At 39.0% G+C, this 17,652-nt stretch overlaps 1 protein-coding gene and 1 pseudogene across 1 annotated transcript; both read right to left on the reverse strand.

Moving 5' to 3' along the window:
* Positions 1-13,201, reverse strand: part of LOC122910216 — a 47,850-nt pseudogene extending 34,649 nt beyond the window's left edge.
* Positions 13,202-13,530: 329 nt separating this feature from the next.
* Positions 13,531-14,499, reverse strand: LOC122910217 (olfactory receptor 7A5-like). The gene is made up of 2 exons (XM_044254877.1): positions 14,046-14,499; positions 13,531-13,760 (listed from the first exon to the last, which is right to left on the reverse strand). Exons 1-2 carry the CDS (start codon positions 14,497-14,499, stop codon positions 13,531-13,533), a joined length of 684 nt encoding a protein of 227 aa, XP_044110812.1.
* Between the last annotated feature and the right edge of the window lie 3,153 nt (positions 14,500-17,652).

Raw genomic sequence — 17,652 nt, forward strand, 5'->3', positions numbered from 1 at the left:
AACCAGGCCCTTCAGACATCTTGATTTTAGCCCACAGAGACTTATTTCAGGCTTCTTATCTCCAAAACTGTAAGAGAAAAAATTTGTTTCTAGAAGTCTCTAGTGTGGTAATTTTTTACAGCAGAAATAAAAATGAAGTACAGATATTTATCCAATAAAATTGTTTTAGAGGGGGGTGCCTGGGTGGGTCAGTTGGTTGGACAACTGCTTTTGGCTCAGGTCATGATCCCAGAGTCCCAGGATTAAGTCCCATATCAGGCTCCCAGCTCCACGGGGAGTCTGCTTCTCCCTATTACCTTTTCCTCACTCATGCTCTCTCTCACTGCCTCTCTCTCAAATAAATAAATAAAATCTTTAAAAAATTTTGTTTTAGAGGAAAACAAATTTTGGTCTCTGAATTAATTCATTTCTCTTCTCTTGAGTAAGGACATTTTGTGTTAAAATTCAAGCTTAACTGAAAGCAACAACAACAACAACAATAACAAATAAATTCAGTTTGGACTTCTGCTCCATTGCTTAAGGGGAATGGTAAAAGTGAAATCCCCATTGCTAAAATATAAATGTGACTTATTTGTTTGTTTGTTTGCTTAATAAGTAATCTCTATGTCCAATGTGGGGCTTGAGTTTTACACTCTGAGGTTAAAAATTGCATGCTCCACTGACTGAGCCAGCCAGGGGCCCTGTGAATTCAGATTTAAAAATAAATTCTGACTTTGAGCCATTTGTGCATTCACATTAGGAAAAGGGATTTATTACTAAAGTTACATTCATCTGGGGACTGAGTGGTGAAGTGGGTTAAGCATCAGACTCTTGGATTTGGCTCAGATCATAATCTCAGGTGGTGGAATTGAGCCCCACATAGGGCTTTGTACAACAAGGCATCTTCTTAAGGTTCTCTCTCCTTCTCTTTCTGTCCCATACCATTAGTGCTTTCTCTCTCTCTCTCTCAATTAAAATAATCTTAAAAAAATAAGTTAAGTTATGCCATTCTTCTTTAAGTCTTTCTGTCTAAATTTCTACATCCTTTTAATTCATGCTAATTAAATACCCACTCTTTTGATTTCTATCCTCTCCAAATTTCTTTCAAATGTCCTTTCAACATAAAGGATGGTATTACTGAGTGTGTGTTGTACATAAATGTGTAAAAGTGTATTTGTATGAAATAATGTACAAATGCACACATACATGTATGTATATACCCTCCTCATACATGAAAAACTTAGTAGACTCACCAGTTATTTCCAAACACTGTATTTATTCCCAGCAACATCACCTGAATTAGCGCTATTAACCCACATCACCATCAGAAATAAGAATACCCAACTTTTGTAGCAACATGGAAGGGACTCGAAGAGATTATGCTGAGTGAAATAAGTCAAGCAGAGAGAGTCAATTATCATATGGTTTCACTTATTTGTGGAGCATAACAAATAGCATGGAGGACATGGGGAGTTAGAGAGGAGAAGGGAGCTTGGGGAAATTGGAAGGGGAGGTGAACCATGAGAGACTATGGACTCTGAAAAACAATCTGAGGGTTTTGAAGGGGCAGGGGGTGAAAAAAAAAAGAAAGAAGGAAACAGAAGATTCTAGTTTATGGCATTTTTTTACAATTATGTAACAGTATTTTAAAAGTTTTGTGCACTTTCTTGACCTATATATAAGTGAGCTGAAGGAGTATCCACTCTTAATTTTTGTACAATTCCTTGAATCCAGAAAATTTTGCATTTTAAATCTGTTTTGTTTACTTTGTGTCATGGTATTTCAATAAATCGTTTAAAATAAAAAAAAACTGTTATAACTAATTAATAAATGCTGCAGTTCATAAAGTTAACATATAAAAATTGATTGTATCTCTATACATTAATAACAAATAATCAGAAACAAAAATCAAGAAAACGATCCCATTTACCACTGCAACAACTAGAATAAAATACCTAAAAAATAAATTTAACTAAGGACACAAAAGGACACAAAAATTGTACACTGGAAACTCTTAGATATTGATGGAAAAAACTGAAGATGACACAAATAAATAGAAAGATATGACATGCTCACTGATTGGAAAAATTAATATATTAAAATGTCCATACTACCTAAAGCAATCTGTGGATTCAGTGCAATCCTTATCAAAATTTCAATGACATTTTTTACACAAATAGAACAAAAACTCCCACAATGTTTTTGGAATCACAAAGACCCTGAAGAGCCAAAAGCAATCATAGAAAGAAGAGAAAAGCTGGAGTCACCATACCCCTTGATTTTGCAGTATATTATAAAACTATGGTAATCGAAATGTATGATAATACACAAAAACACACAAATCAAGGGAACATAATAGAGAACCCAGAAATAAACCCACAGATATGTGGCTATTTCATTTACAACAGAAGAGACAAGAATATCAAACAAGGAAAGAATAGTCTCTTCAATAAATGGTATTGAGTAAACTGGACAGCCATATGCAAAAGAATGAAACAGGACCACTATCTTATACCAGAGGCAAAATTAACTCAAAATGAATTAAAGACTTGAATGTAGGACCTGAAGCCCTAAAAGGCAAGAAGAATCATATTGGTCTTGGCAATGAGTTTTAGAATATCCCACCAAAAGCAAGGGAACAAAAGCAAAAATAAACAGGTCTACTTCAAACTAAAGACTTCCACACACCAAAAGAAACCATCAACAAAATGAAAAGTCAACTTCCTAAATGGCAGAGAATATTTGAAAATCACATATCTGATAAGGGGCAAATATTCCAAAGAACTTATATAAAGAACTCATACAACTCAATAGCAACAAAACAAAAAACAATCTGACTAAACAATGGACAGAGGATCTGAATAGACATTTTGCCAAAGAAGACATACAGATGGCCAACAGGTACATGAAAATATTCCAACATCACTACTAATCAGGGAAATGCAAATTAGATCCACAATTAGATATCACCTCGCTCCTCTTGAAATGGTCAGTATCAAAAAAAAAAAAAAGAAAGAAACAGGAAATGCTGGTGGGATGTGGAGAAAATTGAATCCTGTGCTTTGTTGGTGAAAATGGAAATGGCAGCCACTGTGGAAACAGTGTAGAAGTTTCTTGAAACGTTAAAAATAGAACTACCATATGATACATCAATTCCACTTGTTGGCATTTATCTGAAAAAAAAAAAACAAAAAACAATAACCCACGTTCAAAAAGATATATGCACACTGTTAGGGTCCGTAATCAAAGGAGCAAGACTGATACAAAGCAAAGGTCAAGCAAAGCTTTATTTCACGCCAAGCATCGAGAATCAAACTGACTGGTCAGGGCCATCTCTTGCAAAGAGATGGCCAGCCTCACAGACTAACATTTATAGAGGTAGTTTAGCCAGGCTATACACAGGTGACCGATGAGATTGCAATACACAGTGAAAACTGCACAGTCATGTTAGGTCTGCCACACACAGAAAAAAAACTGCTAGGTAGGGCACCTGGGTGGCTCGGTGGGTTGGGCCGCTGCCTTCGGCTCAGGTCATGGTCTCGGGGTCCCGGGATCGAGTCTCGCATCGGGCTCTCTGCTCAGCCGGGAGCCTGCTTCCTCCTCTCTCTCTCTGCCTGCCTCTCTGCCTACTTGTGATCTCTCTCTGTCAAATAAATAAATAAAATCTTTAAAAAACAAACAAACAAACAAAAAAACAAAAAAACCTGCTAGGTAACACACGGGTGGCCAATTGAATTTGAATTTACCCTAGTAGATATATGTGTGCCCCACTGACTGGATGTCTTCACCTGGCCTGACCCGCCCTTGTATCTAGGCTTTGTAAGTAAGTTCCTCTGGGAGGGGCAGGGTCAATCTAAGTTCACTGCATAAACACAAAATGACTCCCTCTTGCTAACCAGGCCCTTACACACACCTCCATATCATGGCAGCATAATTATAATAGCCCAAACTTGGGAATGACCTAGATGTTCATCAGTGGATGAATGGATAAAGTAAGTGTGCTGTACTAGGTGATGTATGGAAGTATTGGATCACTATATTGTACACCTGAAAGTAATGTAACACTGTTAATTATACTGGAATTAAAAATAGAACATAAAAGAAATTGTACTTTCTCTCTCTCTCTCTCTATATATAATATATATATATATATAATATATGTAATGGTATACAATTTACCCATTCAAATGAATGAAACTTGGCATTTGTGACAGCATGGATGGACCCTGAGATCATAATGCTCTATGAGATAAGTCAGACAGAGGAAGATAAGTACTATGATTTCACTTACATGTGGAATCTTCAAAACAAGACAAAACTAAACCAAGCTTGTGAATATGTAGAACAGATTGGCACTAGACAGAGCTAGGGGGTGGGAAGTGGGTGAAATGGGAAAAAGTGTCAAAAGCTTCAAATTTCCAGTTATAAAATGAGTAAGTCATAGGGATGTCATGTCCAGCACAGTGACTCTAGCGAACAAAACAGTATTGTAGATTTGAAAGTAGCTAGGAAAGGGAATCCTGACCATTATCATCAGGAAAAAAGTTCATAACTGTATATTGTGATGGATTTAACTGAACTTACTCTGTCCACTTCATAATATATACAAATATTGAAACATTCCTTCATATACCTGAAATTAATGCAATGTGATGTCAGTTATATGTTAACAACATCAATAGCAATAATAATATTGACAAAGGACAGTTCACTCATAACATCAGCTCAGAGCAAAGTCACAAGTACTGTAAGCCCAGGTGAGTGTCACAGGCATTCTTAGCCAATACCATCACTATCTATAGGCTGAGGCTTAAAGGGGATGAAGATATAGTCTATGTATTTGGAAGAGAAGTTAAGGAATAAAAAGAATGACAACAGACTCAACAAGAAAACTGTGATTTTGTGTTTTCCTCTATGATAAATTATATAAATGTCTTTAGATGCCAAGTGTAGTTTTATCTATATGAATAAGAGAACTCATGATTATTCCTTTGGGAAGACATAGGAAAATTTTACTGGGCACGATATATGTCATTTGAAAAGAAATCATCTTTGAGGTATCAAAGTGGTCCTGTAAATGATATGGAAGTTTTTAAATATTTCTGAATCAGGGTTGGGAAGAACTGTGGGAATGTGTGAAAATGGACAAAGGGAAAAACTGTATGTATACTGGACAATGAAGAAAGATTAGTAAACAGAGTTTTCTGCAATTGTATAGAGAAGCTGAATTTTTTAAAATTTTATATTATTTAAATTTAATTTAGTTAACATATAATGTATTATTTTTTTCCAATTTATTTATTTTCAGAAAAACAGTATTCATTATTTTTTCACCACACCCAGTGATCCATGCAAGCTGTGCCCTCTATAATACCCACCACCTGGTACCCCAACCTCCCACCCCCCCCCGCCACTTCAAACCCCTCAGATTGTTTTTCAGAGTCCATAGTCTCTCATGGTTCATCTCCCCTTCCAATTTACCCAAAAGCCCATACCCTCCCCAATGTCCATAATCCTACCCCCCTTCTCCAAACCCCCCTCGCCCCAGCAACCCACAGTTTGTTTCGTGAGATTAAGAGTCACTTATGGTTTGTCTCCCTCCCTATCCCATCTTGTTTCATGGATTCTTCTCCTACCCACTTAAGCCCCCATGTTGCATCACCACTCCCTCATATCAGGGAAATCATATGATATTTGTCTTTCTCCGCTTGACTTATTTCGCTAAGCATGATACGCTCTAGTTCCATCCATGTTGTCGCAAATGGCAAGATTTCGTTTCTTTTGATGGCTGCATAGTATTCCATTGTGTATATATACCACATCTTCTTGATCCATTCATCTGTTGATGGACAGCTAGGTTCTTTCCATAGTTTGGCTATTGTGGACATTGCTGCTATAAACATTCGGGTGCACGTGCCCCTTTGGATCACTACGTTTGTATCTTTAGGGTAAATTCCCAGTAGTGCAATTGCTGGGTCATAGGGCAGTTCTATTTTCAACATTTTGAGGAACCTCCATGCTGTTTTCCAGAGTGGTTGCACCAGCTTGCATTCCCACCAACAGTGTAGGAGGGTTCCCCTTTCTCCGCATCCTCGCCAGCATCTGTCATTTCCTGACTTGTTGATTTTAGCCATTCTGACTGGTGTGAGGTGATATCTCATTGTGGTTTTGATTTGTATTTCCCTGATGCCGAGTGATATGGAGCACTTTTTCATGTGTCTCTTGGCCATCTGGATGTCTTCTTTGCAGAAACGTCTGTTCATGTCCTCTGCCCATTTCTTGATTGGATTATTTGTTCTTTGGGTGTTGAGTTTGTTAAGTTCTTTATAGATTTTGGACACTAGTCCTTTATCTGATATGTCGTTTGCAAATATCTTCTCCCATTCTGTCAGTTGTCTTTTGGTTTTGTTAACTGTTTCCTTTGCTGTGCAAAAGCTTTTGATTTTGATGAAATCCCAAAAGTTCATTTTTGCCTTTGTTTCCCTTGCCTTTGGCGATGTTCCTAGGAAGATGTTGCTGCGGCTGAGGTCGAAGAGGTTGCTGCCTGTGTTCTCTTCAAGGATTTTGATGGATTCCTTTCTCACATTGAGGTCCTTAATCCATTTTGAATCTATTTTTGTGTGTGGTGTAAGGAAATGGTCCAATTTCATTTTTCTGCACGTGGCTGTCCAATTTTCCCAACACCATTTATTGAAGAGGCTGTCTTTTTTCCATTGGACATTCTTTCCTGCTTTGTCGAAGATTAGTTGACCATAGAGTTGAGGGTCTATTTCTGGGCTCTCTATTCTGTTCCATTGGTCTATGTGTCTGTTTTTGTGCCGGTACCATGCTGTCTTGATGATGACAGCTTTCTAATAGAGCTTGAAGTCCGGAATTGTGATGCCACTAACTTTGGCTTTGTTTTTCAATATCCCTTTGGTTATTCGAGGTCTTTTCTGGTTCCATATAAATTTTAAAATTATTTGTTCCATTTCTTTGAAAAAGATGGATGGTACTTTGATAGGAATTGCATTAAATGTGTAGATTGCTTTAGGTAGCATAGACATTTTCGCAATATTTATTCTTCCAATCCAGGAGCATGGAACATTTTTCCATTTCTTTGTGTCTTCCTCAATTTCTTCCATGAGTACTTTATAGTTTTCTGAGTATAGATTCTTAGCCTCTTTGGTTAGGTTTATTCCTAGGTATCTTATGGTTTGGGGTGCAATTGTAAATGGGATTGACTCCTTAATTTCTCTTTCTTCTGTCTTGTTGTTGGTGTAGAGAAATGCAACTGATTTCTGTGCATTGATCTTATATCCTGACTCTTTACTGAATTCCTGTATAAGTTCTAGCAGTTTTGGAGTGGAGTCTTTTGGGTTTTCCACATAGAGTATCATATCATCTGCGAAGAGTGATAATTTGACTTCTTCTTTGCCGATTTGGATGCCTTTAATTTCCTTTTGTTGTCTGATTGCTGAGGCTAAGACTTCTAGTACTATGTTGAATAGCAGTGGTGATAATGGACATCCCTGCCGTGTTCCTGACCTTAGTGGAAAAGCTTTCAGTTTTTCTCCATTGAGAATGATATTTGCAGTGGGTTTTTCATAGATGGCTTTGATGATATTGAGGTATGTGTCCTCTATCCCTACACTTTGAAGGGTTTTGATCAGGAAGGGATGCTGTACTTTGTCAAATGCTTTTTCAGCATCTATTGAGAGTATCATATGGTTCTTGTTCTTTCTTTTATTGATGTGTTGTATCACTTTGACTGATTTGCGGATGTTGAACCAACCTTGCAGCCTTGGGATGAATCCCACTTGGTCGTGGTGAATAATCCTTTTAATGTACTGTTGAATCCTATTGGCTAGTATTTTGGTGAGAATTTTTGCATCTGTGTTCATCAAGGATATTGGTCTATAGCTCTCTTTTTTGATGGGATCCTTGTCTGGTTTTGGGATCAAGGTGATGCTGGCCTCATAAAATGAGTTTGGAAGTTTTCCTTCCATTTCTATTTTTTGGAACTGTTTCAGGAGAATAGGAATTAGTTCTTCTTTAAAGATTTATTTATCTATTTATTTGACAGAGAGAGATTAAAAGTAGGCAGAGAGGCAGGCAGAGAGAGAGAGGAGGAAGCAGGCTCCCTGCTGAGCAGAGAGCCCGATGCGGGACTCAATCCGAGGACCCTGAGATCATGACGCGAGCCGAAGGCAGCGGCCTAACCCACTGAGCCACCCTGGCGCCTTCTTTAAATGTTTGGTAGAATTCCCCCGGGAAGCCATCTGGCCCTGGGCTTTTGTTTGTTTGGAGATTTTTAATGACTGTTTCAATCTCCTTACTGGTTATGGGTCTGTTCAGGCTTTCTATTTCTTCCTGGTTCAATTTTGGTAGTTTATATGTTTCTAGGAATGCACCCATTTCTTCCAGATTGTCAAATTTGTTGGCGTAGAGTTGCTCATAGTATGTTCTTATAATAGTTTGTATTTCTTTGGTGTTAGTTGTGATCGCTCCTCTTTCATTCATGATTTTATTTATTTGGGTCCTTTCTCTTTTCTTTTTGATAAGTCTGGCCAGGGGTTTATCAATTTTATTAATTCTTTCAAAGAACCAGCTCCTAGTTTCGTTGATTTGTTCTATTGTGTTTTTTTTTTTTTTTTGGTTTCTATTTCATTGATTTCTGCTCTGATCTTTATGATTTCTCTTCTCCTGCTGGGCTTAGGGTTTCTTTCTTGTTATTTCTCCAGCTCCTTTAGGTGTAGGGTTAGGTTGTGTACCTGAGACCTTTCTTGTTTCTTGAGAAAAGCTTGTACCGCTATATATTTTCCTCTCAGGACTGCCTTTGTTGTGTCCCACAGATTTTGAACCATTGTATTTTCATTATCATTTGTTTCCATGATTTTTTTCAATTCTTCTTTAATTTCCCGGTTGACCCATTCATTCTTTAGAAGGATGCTGTTTAGTCTCCATGTATTTGTGTTCTTTCCAAACTGCCTCTTGTGGTTGAGTTCTAGCTTCAGAGCATTGTGGTCTGAAAATATGCAGGGAATGATCCCAATCTTTTGATACCGGTTGAGTCCTGATTTAGGACTGAGGATGTGATCTATTCTGGAGAATGTTCCATGTGCACTAGAGAAGAATGTGTATTCTGTTGCTTTGGGATGAAATGTTCTGAATATATCTGTGATGTCCATCTCATCCAGTGTATCATTTAAGGCCTTTATTTCCCTGTTGATCTTTTGCTTGGATGATCTGTCCATTTCAGTGAGGGGAGTGTTAAAGTCCCCTACTATTATTGTATTATTGTTGATGTGTTTCTTTGATTTTGTTATTAATTGGTTTATATAGTTGGCTGCTCCCACGTTGGGGGTATAGATATTTAAAATTGTTAGATCTTCTTGTTGGACAGACCCTTTGAGTATGATATAGTGTCCTTCCTCATCTCTTATTATAGTCTTTGGCTTAAAATCTAATTGATCTGATATAAGGATTGCCACTCCTGCTTTTTTCTGATGTCCATTAGCATGGTAAATTCTTTTCCACCCCCTCACTTTAAATCTGGAGGTGTCTTCGGGCTTAAAATGAGTTTCTTGGAGGCAACATATAGATGGGTTTTGTTTTTTTATCCATTCTGATACCCTGTGTCTTTTGATTGGGGCATTTAGCCCATTAACATTCAGGGTAACTATTGAGAGATATGATTTTAGTGCCATTGTATTGCCTGTAAGGTGACTGTTACTGTATATTGTCTCTGTTCCTTTCTGATCTACCACTTGTAGGCTCTCTCTTTGCTTAGAGGACCCCTTTCAGTATTTCCTGTAGAGCTGGTTTGGTGTTTGCAAATTCTTTCAGTTTTTGTTTGTCCTGGAAGCTTTTAATCTCTCCTTCTATTTTCAATGATAGCCTAGCTGGATATAGTATTCTTGGCTGCATGTTTTTCTCGTTTAGTGCTCTGAAAATATCATGCCAGCTCTTTCTGGCCTGCCAGGTCTCTGTGGATAAGTCAGCTGCCAATCTAATACTTTTACCATTGTATGTTACAGACTTCTTTTCCCGGGCTGCTTTCAGGATTTTCTCTTTGTCACTAAGGCTTGTAAATTTTACTATTAAGTGACGGGGTGTGGGCCTATTCTTATTGATTTTGAGGGGCATTCTCTGAACCTCCTGAATTTTGATGCTTGTTCCCTTTGCCATATTGGGGAAATTCTCCCCAATAATTCTCTCCAGTATACCTTCTGCTCCCCTCTCTCTTTCTTCTTCTTCTGGAATCCCAATTATTCTAATGTTGTTTTGTCTTATGGTGTCACTTATCTCTCGAATTCTCCCCTCATGGTCCAGTAGCTGTTTGTCCCTCTTTTGCTCAGTTTCTTTATTCTCTGTTATTTGGTCTTCTATATCGCTAATTCTTTCTTCTGCCTCATTTATCCTAGCAGTGAGTGCCTCCTTTTTTGATTGAACTTCATTAATAGCTTTTTTGATTTCAACTTGGTTAGATTTTAGTTCTTTTATTTCTCCAGAAAGGGCTTTTATATCTCTGGAGAGGGTTTCTCTAATATCTTCCATGCCTTTTTCAAGCCCGGCTATAACCTTGAGAATTGTCATTTTGAACTCTAGATCTGACATATTACCAATGTCTGCATTGATTAGGTCCCTAGCCTTCGGTACTGCCTCTTGTTCTTTTTTTTGTTGTGAATTTTTCCGCCTTGTCATTTTGTCCAGCTAAGAATATATGAAGGAGCAAGTAAAATACTAAAAGGGTGGCAACAATCCCAGGAAAATATGCTTTAACCAAATCAGAAGAGATCCCAAATCGTGAGGGGGGATTTCTCCCCCCTCCCGATTGGGTGAGGGATCTCCTCTGATTGGGATCTCCTTTGATTGGGATCTCCCAATCTCTTCTGATTGGGATCTCCCAATCTCTTCTGATTGGGATCTCTTCTGATTTGGGGATAAAAAGAGGTTCAAAAAGAAAGAAAGAAAAAAAAAGAAAAAAAAGAATTAAAAAAAGAGATTGAATTAAAAATTCAATCAAGAATTTAAAAAGAATTAAGAAAAAAAGATTGAAGAGATTAGGATCTCTTCTGATTTGGGGATAAAAAGAGGTTCAAAAATAAAGAAAGAAAAAAAAGAGTTAAAAAAAAGAAAATGAATAAAGAAAAATATAAAAAAGAAAAATATATATATATTAGATAATCTAGTTAAAAACGTTAAAAAAGAAAAGGGTAAAAGTTATAAAAAATTTTCGCAGAAGAAGAGAAAAAAAATGAAAAAGAAAAAAATTAAATTAACTGCAAGACTAAAAAATCACAGGCAGAGCTTGCATGGAGCACTGGGTGTGGTGAAAAAATAATGAATACTGTTTTTCTGAAAATAAATAAATTGGGAAAAAAAAAAATCACAGGCAGACAGCCATGAGTTCCATGGTTTGTTTTCTCCTCCTCTGGAATTCTGCTGTTCTCTCCTTGGTACTGAAACTGCACTCCTTGGTAGGTGAACTTGGTCTTGCCTGGATTTCTTGTTGATCTTCTAGGGGAGGGGCCTGTTGTAGTGATTCTCAAGTGTCTTTGCCCCAGGCGGAATTACACCGCCCTTAGCAGGGGCTGGGCTGAGTGATCTGCTGGGCTTTGCTTTCAGGAGCTTTTGTTCCCTGAGCGCTTTCCGTAGAGTTCCGGAGGACGGGAATACAAATGGCGGCCTCCTGGTCTCCGGCCCGGAGGAGCCGAGAGCCCGGGGCCCCGCTCCCCAGTGCGCCCTCAGAGAACAGCTTCTAGTAATTCGCGTCTGCCTAACCTCCGGCCGCCCTCCAAGCTCACCGAGCTTGCGACCGGTTCAAGGCAACTCCGAGCTGTGAGCTTACTGTCGGCTCTGTCTCTGCAGCCAGCTTTCCCGTTCCAATATCCGCAAGCTCTGCGACACTCAGACACCCCCGATCCTTCTGTGACCCCGCGGGACCTGAGGTCACGCCGACCCTGCGTGGGCTTCACCCCGGTTTAGCCTCCGGAGCGATGTCCCTCAGCGGAACAGACTTTTAAAAGTCCTGATTTTGTGCTCCGTTGCTCCGCTGCTTGCGGGGAGCCGGCCCCTCCCCCCGGGGTCTATCTTCCCGTCGCTTTGGATTTACTTCTCCGCCAGTCCTACCTTTCAGAAAGTGGTTGTTTTTCTGTTTCTAGAATTGCTGTTCTTCTTCTCTTCGATCTGCCGATGGATTTGCAGGTGTTTGCACTCTTTAGATAAGCTCTCTAGCTGATCTCCTGCTAGCTGAGTTAGTCTCAGCCTGCTACTTCTCCGCCATCTTGACTCCTCTCCCATATAATGTATTATTGGTTTCAGAGGTAGAGGTCAGTGATTCATCAGTTGCATATAACACCCAGTACTCATTATATCACATACCCTCCTTAATGCCCATCACCCTGTTACCCCATCTCCCTACCCACCTCCCGTCCAGCAACTGCCAGTGTTTCCTATAGTTAAGAGTCTCTCATGTATTGTCTCTCTCTCTGATTTCATCTCGTTTTATTTTCTCTACCTTCCTCTATGATCCTCTGTTTTGTTTCTTAAATTCTACTTATGAGTGAAATCATATGACAATGGTCTTTAGTGAAGTTGTATTGCAAGAAATGGAAATTTCTGGAAATACATAGAAATTGATTCTATTTCATTGTGATAAAAAAATCATGTTTTACATGAAAGTTTTATAGCAGCCGTGTTTTGGTTTTGAACAGGAAAGGAGGACACCTGGGTAGCTCAGTTGGTTAAGCACTTGTCTTTGGCTCAGGTCATGCTCCTAGGGTCCTCGGGTTGAGCTTGCATCAGGCTCTTTGCTCAGCAGGGAGTCTGTTTCTCCCTCTCCCTCTTCCCTTGTCCCCCTATTCTTGTGTTTTCTCTCTCAAATAAATGAATAAAATCTTTAAAAAAAGAAAAGGGAAGAAAACTTTATTATTATTATGAAAACCTAACAGAGACAGGAGAGGAAAGGAATCTACACCTAGATGAAGGAAGTAGTAGGCAATAAATGAGAATAAGGAAAAGTTACATTAAACCCAGTATTTATAAATACAACCTCATCAGCTGGGCAAGGCCCTGGAAGTAGCCAAGTTGGAGTCCTGACTGAGAGGCTTGTACAGTGCCCAGGTGAGACTTTCAACTGACCATCCTCATAAAGGCCACATTCATAGGGCAAATAATAGGGTTTGAAATTAAACATCTGCATTGTCCACATGCTGTTTGGAACAAGCTGCTTTTCCATGTTACCATGTTTCTGTATTTTCAAAGAGCCTGGGCTATGTATGTCTGCCTTCCACCTTGGATTGCATTTTTGGGGGTCCACCCAGTCTGGAGGAGGAGGGGCAAGAGACAAGATTTGTAGCTCTTGGTGTCCAAACCGGAAGTTTCAGTTCTGACATGGAAGCCAGATAGTATACTTTAAACAACTGGGCTCCCAAGATTATTCCCACAGCAGAAATCTTACAAACAGCATTCCTTAGCCTGCCTGTGTACATATGATCCAGGTGGTCTGTTATGTGCAAGACACAAGCACAGTTATTCATACAGAACACATAGCCTTGAGCCCTGCTGTCAAGGGCACTTCTTCACTACTAGGACAATTGTGCCTTTTATAGTTGCTCGCTTAAAGAATCTTATCAGAGCCGCTTTTATGTCCTTGTTCCTCAGGCTGTAGATGAAGGGGTTCAGCATGGGTGTGACCACGGTGTACATTACCGAGGCTACTGCAGTTGAGTGGGAGCTCTGGGTAGCTGCGGAGCTAAGGTACACTCCGAGGACTGTGCAGTAAAATAAGGAGACAACTGAGAAGTGAGATGCACAAGTGGAAAATACTTTATATTTTCCCTGAGCTGATGAAATTCTATATATGGAGGAAATAATCTTAGAGTAGGAGTAAAGGATCCCAGCAAGGGGACCACCAGCCAGCAGCACAGTTGAAACATATAGCACTGTGTCATTGATAAAGGTATCAGAACAGGCAAGTTGGATCATCTGATGGAGTTCACAAAAAAAGTGGGGGATTTCCACTTTTGAACAGAAGGACAGCCACAACACCATTAAGCTTTGTAACAAGGAATTCAGGACACTCATGATCCAGGACATCAGAACCAGTAGTACACAGAGGTGGGGGTTCATGATGACTGTGTAGTGGAGGGGGTGACAGATGGCCACAAACCTGTCATAGGCCATCACAGCCAGGAGAAAGTCATCACAGCCTGCAAAGAGTGTGGAAAAACAGATCTGGCTGATGCATTCTGTATAGGTTATAACTTTTCTCTGTGTCTGTATATTCACCAGCATCTTTGGGATGATGGTAGTAATGACACAGATGTCTAGAAAGGAGAGGTTGACCAGGAAGAAGTACATGGGGGTGTGAAGGTGGGAGTCAGAGTTGACAGCAAGTATGATGAGCAGGTTTCCAAATACAGTGATCAGATACGTGGAGAGGAAAAGCCCAAATATTAGGGGCTGCAGTTCTGGATCATTTGATAATCCCAGAAGAAGAAATCCTGTAATTTGGGTATCATTGCCTGGCTCCATATGGTTGTTGTGATGATTAGAAATTAGGAAAACATGATTAATTTTAATACAAGTGGGTATCCATAACATGGCAGAAATGCTGTAATTACAATGACTTGTGGAGGAACAAAGCAGAGATGAAAGAAAGTGGATGGGGTGCTATCTTTCCAGGGAGCTCTAAAAGACCTAAAATAAGGTGACATTTGAAGAGGGACTTCAAGCAAGACTGCACAGGAGACATGAGGTTATCTGGTGACATGTGTGTCCTGCAGGATAAAGAGACAGTGCAAAGGCCCTGAGGAAAGCACCAGATATCCAGGACTTACAATGGAACCAGTGTGGTCAGGAGAACAGCAAGAAGGAATATGATGAGAGGAGGTTTCAGGGAAGGTTGAGGAATGACGTAGCCTCCCCAGTGCAGGTGAGACTTCAAGACACAGGGAGTTCTTCATCCATATGGTTGTTCCTTGCACTTCATTAATTTGTTTCCAAGGAATCCTGTCAATAGAAATTTCCTTATTTCCAAGTATTAGTTAACATCCTGGAGTCTGTATTTTAAGGGTCCCATATTGGCACACAACAGACTCCTAGGCCATGTGACTACCAGGTTCTTCTCAGCCTCAAGCTGTAATATTTAGAAAAGAAATAATACTAGTTAAGCTCTCAACATCATATTATCATTACCCTAACAAATATAGAAAAGTACACAAATCCCCATTGATAAGAATTCCATGAACATGTAACTCCGTGCTCCATTTTAATATGACCATTTTTTATTATATTTATAGATGTATAAAAAACTCAAAAGGAAGAGAAAAGGAAGAGGGGGGAGAAAGTTATTTTAAATCCATTCGTCTCTGAGAGTTTGGGATGACAAGAAAGCTTCCGTGGTTCTGGCTGCAGTCCAACACTAAATATATCCGTTCAATGCCCAGAAGATCTAATAGAGCAGCAAAAACCAATTTCTCCAAAAGAAAAAAAAAGAGTGATATATTTATGATATTAAGACACCTTGATGTATGAACATCTGTTAGAAATATGAGTGAAAGGACTATATCCACAATTGGTGAAAGGAAATACCTGATTTATAAAAATAGCAAGGGTTTAAAAGATGAAATGGTAAAAGACTTCTTTAAATGATATTAAGTATAAAATTTTGGAATCAGTGGTTGAGTTTTGAACCTCGGATCTACCACACATGAGCTGTCTGAATTTGAGAAGACAATCAATTCATTTTAAAATGTTAATTTTCTCACTGGAATGGTGGGGTAGTGTTATCTGTCCTCCTAAGGTGGTTGACAGATTGAGTCCATATATGTAAAAATTTGAAGATAGTTCCTTCCTGTTAGTATAAAAATGTCTATTCTTTTTTTTTCAGTCATTTTTGTATGTGTGTGTACATGCACGTGGATTTGTGTGTTTGCATGTGCACATATGTTTGATGATAATGTAAAAGCCATGTTTATTGTGGAAAGAGAAAAAAATTGGAATCCACAACAATAAAGGAAAAAATAGTTTAATATAAGGCCAGTGGCTGCAAATGTGGGAAAAACAGTATGAATGAGGAGTTTATTAAATGACTCTTAATCTCACGAAACAAACTGTGGGTTGCTGGGGCGAGGGGGGTTTGGAGAAGGGTTATGGACATTGGGGAGGGTATGTGCTTTTGGGTAAATTGGAAGGGGAGATGAACCATGAGAGACTATGGACTCTGAAAAACAATCTGAGGGGTTTGAAGTGGCGGGGGGTGGGAGGTTGGGGTACCAGGTGGTGGGTATTATAGAGGGCACAGCTTGCATGGAACACTGGGTGTGGTGAAAAAATAATGAATACTGTTTTTCTGAAAATAAATAAATTGGGAAAAAAAAACAAAAAACAAAACAAAACAAAAAACATCAGATTGAAGAGGAAAAAGCAGTCCATGTGGATGCTGATGTGATATCAGACTTCAGGGAGACCCTGCTTACTGATCCACTGGCTTCATCATTATGTCCACCTCAGGCCCTTGATCTAGTTGCCATTCCTGTCACTATGCCTGCTATGCCACTATGCCGTATTTGTTTGACCACACTTATTTTTATGTGGCTCGAGAGTGGATGAAACTGGCTCTTCCTCTTCCTTTCCTTTCCTTGGTGGTATTCACTCCTTTGTTATCTTGATCTCTGTTTGACACAAAATCCAATGCGAAATGCCTGTCCTGGTTTTCTGTTCCTTGTCTGCCATGTGGAAAACTTCCCAGACCATACTCAGTAAAATTTTGCATGTTCCAGGACCATCTATCCCTTTTCTGTATATGATTTATTCTTGAAAACCCTATGTCATATGAGCTCTTAGTTCCCTGTTCTCTATTATTATATTATAATACATATATAATATACTATATATTATACAATAAGGAGCAGGGGCTTCCCCTGCTTCATTTGACTCTTTTTGTTCACAAAGGTGCACATTTGTATAGAAACAAATTTTTAAGAAAATGAAAATTAATTAAATAGAAGGAATGGTAGGGAAAATAAACTAATGTTAAATATGGTGGATTCATTGATTTTCTGCTTCGATGATCTGTCTAATTCTGAAAGAGGTGTGTTAAGATCTCCTACGATTAGTGTATTCATATCAATATGACTCTTTATCTTGATTAACAGCCCTTCAACGGATGAATGGATAAGGAAGATGTGGTCCATATACACTATGGAGTATTATGCCTCCATCAGAAAGGATGAATCCCCAACTTTTGTAGCAACATGGACGGGACTGGAAGAGATTATGCTGAGTGAAATCAGTCAAGCAGAGAGAGTCAATTATCACATGGTTTCACTTATTTGTGGAGCATAACAAATAGCATGGAGGACAAGGGGCGTTAGAGAGTAGTAGGGAATTTGGGTAAATTGGAAGGGGAGGTGAACCATGAGAGACTATGGACTCTGAAAAACAGTCTGAGGGGTTTGAAGTGGCAGGGGGGTGGGAGGTTGGGGTACCAGGTGGTGGGTATTATAGAGGGCGCTGCTTGCATGGAGCACTGGGTGTGGTGAAAAAATAATGAATAATGTTTTTCTGAAAATAAATAAATTGGAAAAAATATGGTGGAGTCCAATAACTGTCTTCAACAAAATTGAACAATAATCTAATACTAATATCAAAGAGAAATGATATATAATAGCAAAAATCACATCA

This window comes from Neovison vison, chromosome 6, assembly GCF_020171115.1.
Source record: "Neovison vison isolate M4711 chromosome 6, ASM_NN_V1, whole genome shotgun sequence".
Taxonomy (NCBI): Eukaryota; Metazoa; Chordata; class Mammalia; order Carnivora; family Mustelidae; genus Neogale; species Neogale vison.